A 9075-nucleotide genomic window follows, 5' to 3' on the forward strand; every position below is an offset into this window, starting at 1 on the left:
GGAATATCTCAAAATCTCCACAATTTCTAATTCTTAAAAGTTTAAGTTCACAATATACTTTAATATACTATTCATATTAATAATACAATTAGATTATGTAATCCTAAACTTCCACCTAGTAAGCTTAGCTTATTTTTAATTATAATAGATTCTATTATCTGTTAATATGTATGCTACTATTTTCCCTATTTGTATTTTCTATTTTTTCTTTTTATTAATATATTTTATCATTATTCATCATCACTTAACCTTTTTGGAGTTCCATCATTTATTGACTTTTTAATCACCCTTTTATTTCTCTCTCAGAGTTTTATAACTCTTTTTGATATTTTTATACTTATTGAACATTCCTTCGGGTTGCCCTTTGTCTCTTTCTGCTGTATTATTTAAACAGCCATCGGTAAGACTTTCTTTTTTTTAAAGAGATTTTTTTTCTCTAAATCTTTCTTGCTTTTTTGAACAGATTTTCCTTTTTTTTCCTCTGTTCTATTATAAGCTTTTAAGGAATTGTCTGATTGATTCCTACTTATTAATCCTTTCTCTTCATTATCTTTATCTTCTTGCATCTCGTTTTGATTTTTTCCATTCACTGCTTCTTCTAATTTCTCATCTGTTTCCTGAATACCATGTCCATCTTCTCCCCCCCCAATTGTCGAGTGGCTTCTACACTTCTTTCTTTATCTTTAGACAATTCCCTTGTCTTCTTATTGTTCTTTATAGTTTCATGCATGTTTTTGAGCATCAAAATTATTTCTTCATTTGCCTCTATTATCATGTGTAGATCCATTTTGTAACAATTTAATAAAGATTGCTCAGTATACTTCTTTGGTTCCAACATCTCAATATTTAAAAACTCCAACTTAATAAAATTCAATCAATCCCATAGTTATGCCTCCAAATCCTCTAAATTCATAATCTTTAAAAGTCTTTAGTGGTTTACAGCCTTGTGATTTTCCAATTGCATATCTTCCAATTTTCCAAATTTTAAAGTCTTATTTAACTTTTCTTCTTTTCTCTTTTCTTCTATCACCTTTCTTCTTTTGCCTCACAGAATGTTCTGTCAAATAGCCTTAATAATCCAAATCCAAATTAATCCATTAGGTTTCTCCAATCTTTCAAGTCCATAATCCAATAGCCAGTTTCAATGAAGTTTAGTTATTTGCAATTTAGTTCATCTTAGAAAACTTCAAGAGGAAAAAGAAACTCATTAGATATTTTCAAAATATCCAAGTTTTCTTCTAGAATAGAGTCAAGATCAGGCCGCCTTCCAGGTGTTATTTACTTTCTTCTATTTTGTCTATTAGACTTTATATGTATTGGATCTCACTTTCGCTAAGAGTACTGATGCTGTACTGCTGTAGTGCTACATTTCTTCCAGTAGATGGCTCTTCTGCTTCCAAGTCCAACATTAAACAGTATATCAAAAACAGCTGATTATCCAATAAGTCCAGAGGGTTTAAAAATACAAATTAGCAAGACCGTTTCTCCCAAAAATCACCTTTCAAATTGTTCAAGCTTTTTTCCAGGCTTTCTGTATTTTAAAGCTTCCCTTGGGCATTTCTTTTGCCTCTTAATTTTCAGTCTTTAATCTTCCCTATGTGTCTAATCACCGCTTCCTTAATGCTTGGAGATTATCTTTTAAAATTCTTGTAGTTAAATTAAATCTTTGGAGTAAGAGTTGGAAGTTATCTCACCCAGTTTCAGTGCTCTTTCCATGGACTGCTCCAGCACAAATCTTATGGTCCTGGTTGTCCCAGCTTGTGACTGGCAGAAATGGCTGTCGTCCCTGCTGCTGTTCGGGAGAGCTTGCTTTGGACCTAACAAGGAAATTGGGAGTTCTTCGTGGTCCACGAAGCGACTGTTCTTTCTTTGCCATTCCTACAAGGTGGCTTTTACCCTGTAGGGCCTTACCGGCTGGATTTTGCAGGACTCGATGGAGTCCGCTATTTTCCAAGCCGTTCTCACCACGATGTCAACCAGAAGTTCAGTAAACTGGGTTTATTGTAGTTCTTTCACATAGATGTATTACATAGCCAAAACTACTTAATGTGCTTTAAGTTGGGCCATTTCAAAAACATTCAAAATCTGCAGTTATTCCTCAATGTAGTAACCAGTCTGCTATCAAGTCCTTATGCGGTATTATTCCATTACTTTTCAGTGTCAGAGGCCCCCATTTTGTTTCCAAGATAATACAAAGTACTGCCAAGCTCTATATTATTTGAATTCGCAATCTATTAATAATTGCTTATACTTAACACAAACAAACTTGTTGTACATTACAGTGGTGCCGTGGTGGCCAATGTGTGAAATATGGTGATGAAGGACCAAAACCAATCCATGGACATTGGTCTGAGTGGTCCAGCTGGTCATCCTGTTCTAGAACCTGTGGAGGAGGTATATCTCATCGAGAACGAAACTGTTCTAATCCAAGGTGACTGAGTGTTTCCTTGTTTTAGGTCTGAGCACTTTGAGATGCAATCTAAATTGTTAAAGCTCATCATAACTATTTATGGTATGAACAATTGTTTTTAAGAGTAGCCCAGGATTAGGATACAATGCTGGACTTCCAAAAGATGCACTGGATCTATTTCTTTGTTGAACTAATAGTTTATGAATCTGGCCATGGATCCTCTTGTGCAGAAGAGAGTGTTTTACTTGAAGGCTTGTAAAGGTAGACTCTTTAATATGAAGTAATCCTGTTTTGTTCAAAAATAAAAAGCTGAAGGGAAATTGAGGGACTTGAAGTTAATATCTGAGAAGATGACTAAGCAGGCATACAAATCATTGCTGCACTGGATTACACATGTATTGTTGGTGCTTGATTCTAAATTTTAAATTCTTGTGTTGAAAATCTACTCAAATGCATCCCTGTTATATCTCCCTATAATTTTAAATATAAGTTTCTATCCTTAGTTAAGCACCCAGCACTGTCCATTGCTTTGCTCATGCATTGTTACTTGTGAACAAGTATTAGATTCAGAGGTGCTAGTAGAATTAAGAGGCACTCACACATATTCAGAATTAAGATGCTCAGAACAATCTCTGAAATGAAAAGTCTTTAAATGCCAAAGTAGGTTCCACAAACAGTTATTTAAAAGCTGCATTTCTATTTGCATTTCCAAGGGATGCATTCTGATCCATTATTTCAGAAGTCTGCTTTGTTTTGCCACATTGATAATGCTAAGGACACAACTGACAATAGGGAGGGGAAAATGCTTGCATTTTAGTTGAAGGTGGTACACTTAGGATATAAAACACAATCCACTTTACTAAGCTTCTCATTTGGCTTTCCTTGGCCCAAGGAGAATTAGTTGAAGAATATTTAGCACCTTCTACCTCTCATCATGATATATACTTAACTGGAGAATATACATAGTCTTAATTTCAAAAATAATGTTTCTGGGTTTTTCAAGTTTTCAAAATAGCATTACACATTTTAGTAAAAGTGCACCGAGCATAGAAAAGCTAGCTAGAGTGGTAATAGATCAGTTAATGTCGCAACCAGTGCTCAGGAATAAATTTTTGCATATCATTTTTCCTTGAATTGTATGGGTCTCCATATCATAGAAAAAGAATCAATTCATGATGGAAAGAGAAATTCTCTATGTAGTGCAACATCGACATCACCTCTTAAAAAAATGAAAATTATGGACAGTTTTTAAAAAATTGTATTCTAGTCCTTCTCAGAGGTTTTCTGGCAAGGAAAAATGACTGTAGCAAGTATTCTGTCATTGCACCACTTGAAGGTGCTAATTTCACAACTGTCAGCAGCCTGTGAATTGGGTGACAAATTAGGGGCAATCATTTTGGCCTATTTCTAGATTAAGCATGCTCATATGGAAAGCGGTGAGCAGAATGTGAGTAAATGGGGAACTGTCCTGTATCTCACACTGAACCTTGTGGCTTTATGCAGAGAGCAACTACTTTGTAAAACTGTTTTTTTTAATCATAATTATATGCATATTAGGCTGATGAGATAAGAACATTTCAGTCATAAGCTTCTGTATGAATGTCTCATGTATTTTCTACTGTTTGTTGGGTTATTAATTAATAAGCGATTTGAGGTAGCTTTTCCATTAATGTTGTAGACCTTCGCATCGAGGGAAATTCTGTGAAGGTTCTTCTCGGATGTTGAAGCTTTGTAACATTCAGGAGTGTCCCCTAAACAGCATTAGCTTTAGAGCTGCTCAGTGTGCAGAATTCAACAGCAAGAGGTTCAGAGGATGGCACTACAAGTGGAAACCATACACTCAAGTAGAAGGTGAATTTAAATATGTTTGAAAGTGTCAGAAGAATGAAATTGCATATGTGATAGGACCAGTCCCACCCCCCACCTCAAGAAATCAGATCAGCTGCATTCAGCCATACGGCTTCAGATTGTATACATTTCTGTTTTAAATTGTGAAATGGTTCATTTTGCAAATGTAATTGTTAAACATCAAAAGAATATATTCTATAAAGATGGCCTCTAATATTAAGCATTCTATTTAGAGAGTGTTTGGGATGTCTTGGAATGCACCACCACAAGGAAAAGCATAGAAGGAAGATCACAATCTAGGGACATTAAACTTGTTGCCTTCCAGGAATCTCAATAAGGGAAAAATATCTCTCTCTCTCTTCCCCCCCTCCCTTCCTGCTTTATTTATTTAATTAAAAAAATGAAATGAAAAAGAAGAGAATAGCCTAGGAGGAGAAAAAAAAGAATAAAAGAAAGCAATGCAACAGCATAAACTTTATTAATGTATATATAAGAAACATGTTTTAATTCTTCCCCCAAAAGAACATGGAACGAATTTGCATAATTTTCTTGGTTAATGCCATTGCAATGGTTTGCCCTTTTCCCAACAGCTTTAAAATTACAAATGCATTTTAAAATCAACACTTCCATGTATCCTTATTTAAATGTATATTCCATTTAAATAGCACTGAAAGCAGGATAAAAGCACTTTTTCATTCATTTAGAACTTAATTCAGACAAATGTAAGGATTTCTTTAGCAAACTTATTTCATCTGGAGAATATGCACGATGTGAAATCTCTCATCTTTTAAGTTAATAAACACTCAGCTTTTAATTGCACCAGGGCTTTGATTTATACATTTTCCTTCTTCTGTTTAGAGTTATGTTGATTTTTAAAAATCACAAATGTAAATAATCAATAAAGTAGAAAGATACAATTTATTTCAGTTACCAGGTTTACAATTACTAATAAATGAAACACTTGTGAAAATTGCCCCATTGGATCCCTTGCAGTCTTTAGCTGACTTTAGGTTTATTCATATTTTACTTCCAGTTCTAGCGATGTAGAAAAAAATAAAAGAAGGCTTCTTGTTCTCTTTCCATTTCAGAACAATATTTGTGCAAACTATACTGTATTGCAGAAGGCTTTGATTTCTTCTTTTCCTTATCAAACAAAGTAAAAGATGGGACGCCCTGTTTGGAGGATAGCCGCAATGTTTGTATTGATGGTATTTGTGAGGTAATGATGAATTCAGGTACTTTTCTTTGCTGATAATATGCATTTCATATCTCTAGTTACTATTTACAGAGCCAGTTTGGTGTAGTGGTTTAGGCACCAGGGTAGAAACAGAGAAATTGTGAGTTTTAGTCCTGCTTTAGGCTTAAAGCAGATCTTTGGTCAATCTTTTTCTCTCAGCCCAAAATGTCTGGCCCAAAGTCTCTGGTTCTAAAAATAACATTGATGATGAAAATCCACATTTTTCAATCTTGCATTATGTCTTTGAGTTTTTCTATGGACTACCTGGTGTCAGTTTTCATAGTGTCCAGCCATTGGATTCTTTGGTAGCCTGGTTTCCTTTTATCGCTAACTCTTCCAAACAGAATTGTTTTCTCCGGTGAATTCCACCACATGATCTAGCCAAAATAAGCGAGATACCGTTTTGTTATTTTGCCTTCTAGTGGCATGTCTATACTTGCTTGTTAGTCACCTCTGCTGCTTGTTAGTCATTTCTGCTATCCAAGAAATACACAGAAGCTTCTCCGGCACCACAGTTCAGAAGAGTCAATTTTCTTCTTGTCTTGCTTTTTTAAAGTCCAACTTTCACAACCATAGGTAGCCACGCACAATAAAGTGGACCAACCTAGAGGTGGTTGCCAGGCTGATGTCCTGGCTTTTCCATATTTGGTTCATGTTTATCATTGCTGTGCGACCCAGTGCAATCTGACGTTGTATTTCTGGGCTGCATAAAAATAACATTACAAAACAAAAATAGAGTCAAATCACAAAAGAAACCAGAAGCCCACAAATGTAAAGCTGGAATTAGGAAATCAAAAATATTAAAATGAACTGAAGTTGGTGAAGGACACGGAGAATAACAAAACTGCTTTCCACCAATATTTTCAAAATAAAAGGAAATGGCAAGAATCTATATATGCTTAGTGAAGAAGACAAAATGCTAAAAGATTACAAAGAAAAGGCAAAACTGTTTAACTCCTACATTGCTTCAGTTGTCTCCAAGAAAAAAATACGTCTTTCGCTAGAAAATTATGAAGATCAGGAGGAAGAGCAGGAATGAAGCTTGAGATGGATAGAAATATGGTTAGGCAATATCTTTTTACTTTGAAAGAGCTCAAATCTCCATGATCAGATGAAGTTTTTCAGTTAAATGAAATACATAGGGAATACCAGGAATAAGTTCTTGGAATATTAATTGCCTCAAACTGAGAATATGAGTCAGTAGTGCAATAGATGCAAAAAAGGCAAATGTAATTTTAGGTTGTATCAACAGAGTTATAATTTCCAATTCTTGGGAACTAATCATTCACTTTACAGTTAGTCCTTGGCTTATGACCAGCAATTTAGTGATGGTTCAAAGTTATGACATATCTCCAAAAGCTATCTACAGCCCAGTTTCAGAGTTCCAATGGCTGCACACACCCTGCAGTCACACAACCACATTTAAGGCACAGTTTCTGGTCTTTTCGGCTGGTTTCTAGCAAAAAAAAAAAAAAAAAAAACCACACCCACATCAAAACACTGATTTGCTTAAAAATTGTGGCATTTGCTTTACAACTGCTATTCATTTAATAGCTGTAGCATTTACTTAGTAACCACCACAATCATAGTTATAAAATCAGGTCCAATCAAGTAAGTGCAGTAGTGGACTGCAACTGGTTTAACAACTGGTTCTGTGAGTGTGTTCTTTGTGTGCACATACCCCTAACATGCTTGCATGGGGCATTCAAAATATAGCAATTTGAAGCTCAGCTACTTACCTTCTAAGGCAGCCCCGGTAAGTAGCACAGAGGAGGTGCAGAAATAAGCTGTGCCGTGCGAATCAGCTGAACCAGAAAGAAGGAAATATAGGACAGGATAGAGCAGGGGTGGGTGGGCAGGGCCAGCTGATCATTGGAACTACCGGTTTGCCTGAACCGGTCTGAACTGGCAGCAGCCCTCCACTGAGTAAATGCCTCAATTTATGAGCTTGTGGTTTATGACAGAAATTCCAGGTTCCATTATGGTGATAAGTCAAACACTACCTGTAAACTGCTTTGGGTTTTAAGTATCACAACTGAAGAACAATTCTAAGAAACTGCAACAGGCTCAGAGGACAACAATGATATTGAGGAGTCTATAAACTAAGTCTTGTGAAGAAAGATTGAAGGAGCACGGTATTGAAGGCATGTAATTGCATTCATCACATACCTGAAAGATGTCATAGAAGGTCAAGACCTATTCTGTCTCATGCGGAGTGCAGGACTCAGAATGATGGATTTTCTTCATTGGATAAGTTCAAGGAAAATCTAGACAACTGCTTTCCTGGGATGCTTTAATTTGAATTTACTTTCCAAGATTTTTAATTTATCTGCTTTTTAATTGCTTTGCTCATCAGTTTTGAAATTGTGTTGATCCCTTAATGTTGTTATATGCATTTGTATTTTTGTTGTTCTTAAGTTATATCATAAATGTAAAACAATTAAAAATTGATTCCTGCAATGGCAAGGAATTGAATTTAAGTGGCCCTTACTAGCACTAAAGACTCTCTGGGTATGTAGAGGGCCAAATTTGTAGTTCTATGAATGAACAGAGAATTCACCTTTCAAATTAATGATTATTCCCATTTATTTCACAAAAACTGCTGCTTTTATAACTAATTCAAAGTTCAATTCAATTTGAAAGAATTTCAGAACACCTACCATAAAATATTACATAGAAACAGTCAGCAGTCAGCAGTGAAACTACTACATTTTTAATAGTAGGGGCTATTTAGGAAACAGCTAAGCTCTTTCCTAAATGTCCAAAATCCTGCTCCAAACCTTTGCATAGAAGAAGATAAAAATAAAAAATGCAAGCGTGAAGCCTCCATTCCTTCTATCAATAACATTTCCGCAAACCCTTTTCCTCAAATATTTTTCTCCAATTTATTTATGATAGAGTTATGATAGAGGAAAAAATACTCAAGAGAAATACTCATGTAGTGTGAGGTCCTTTGGGATGAGCAGGGAATGGTGAAGGTATTAGCTATTTCTCTATTAAATGGTAAATAAAATTCTTGGCACTGTGTTATTTTTTTATTTTTTCTTCACATTTGAACAGCCTGAAATGGCAAGAAGGGCCAGGTAAACATTTTGAAAAGACTCACAATATATGCAAGAGGGAGAAGCCATGTTTTAGATTTATCACAAATGAAGATAGTTTTGTATTAATAAAATATAAACAAATATGTAAACAATGGACATAATACATACACATAATGCAAAAATCTGTCAACAAAAGATGCAGCCTTTTTCTCTATAAGGCTACACCAAAATGTCCAGCAAAATGAAATGTTTTGATTCTTGTTTGTAAACCTTTAGATTAAACTACTGTATGTTATTTAAGTTTGCATGTATCAAGGAAATCTTTCATTTCCAGGTGGTTGGCTGTGATCATGTCTTAGGCTCCAGTGCTGTAGAAGATGCTTGTGGGGTATGCAAAGGAGATAATTCAAGTTGCAGAATTTATAAAGGGCAATACACAAAACAACACTCTACAAATCGTAAGAACTTAAAAGTATTTTCAATATAATACGTCATTAAAATTATCTGCAGGAAATTATTAGAGGAAAAATATTTCT

The 9075-nt window shown here is 35.0% G+C and overlaps 1 protein-coding gene across 1 annotated transcript in view; it reads left to right on the plus strand.

Annotated features, from left to right (window-relative positions):
* ADAMTS16 (ADAM metallopeptidase with thrombospondin type 1 motif 16) overlaps window positions 1-9061 on the plus strand; it is a 55844-nt gene extending 46783 nt beyond the window's left edge. The window contains exons 12-15 of the mRNA XM_058178517.1: window positions 2283-2431; window positions 4089-4261; window positions 5347-5477; window positions 8874-9061. Of these exons, the coding sequence (XP_058034500.1) occupies window positions 2283-2431; window positions 4089-4261; window positions 5347-5477; window positions 8874-9026 (606 nt within the window). The 3' untranslated portion in view covers window positions 9027-9061. The remainder of the gene's footprint in view (window positions 1-2282; window positions 2432-4088; window positions 4262-5346; window positions 5478-8873) is intronic.
* Window positions 9062-9075: the final 14 nt, after the last annotated feature.

This window comes from Ahaetulla prasina, chromosome 3, assembly GCF_028640845.1.
Source record: "Ahaetulla prasina isolate Xishuangbanna chromosome 3, ASM2864084v1, whole genome shotgun sequence".
Lineage (NCBI taxonomy): Eukaryota > Metazoa > Chordata > Lepidosauria > Squamata > Colubridae > Ahaetulla > Ahaetulla prasina.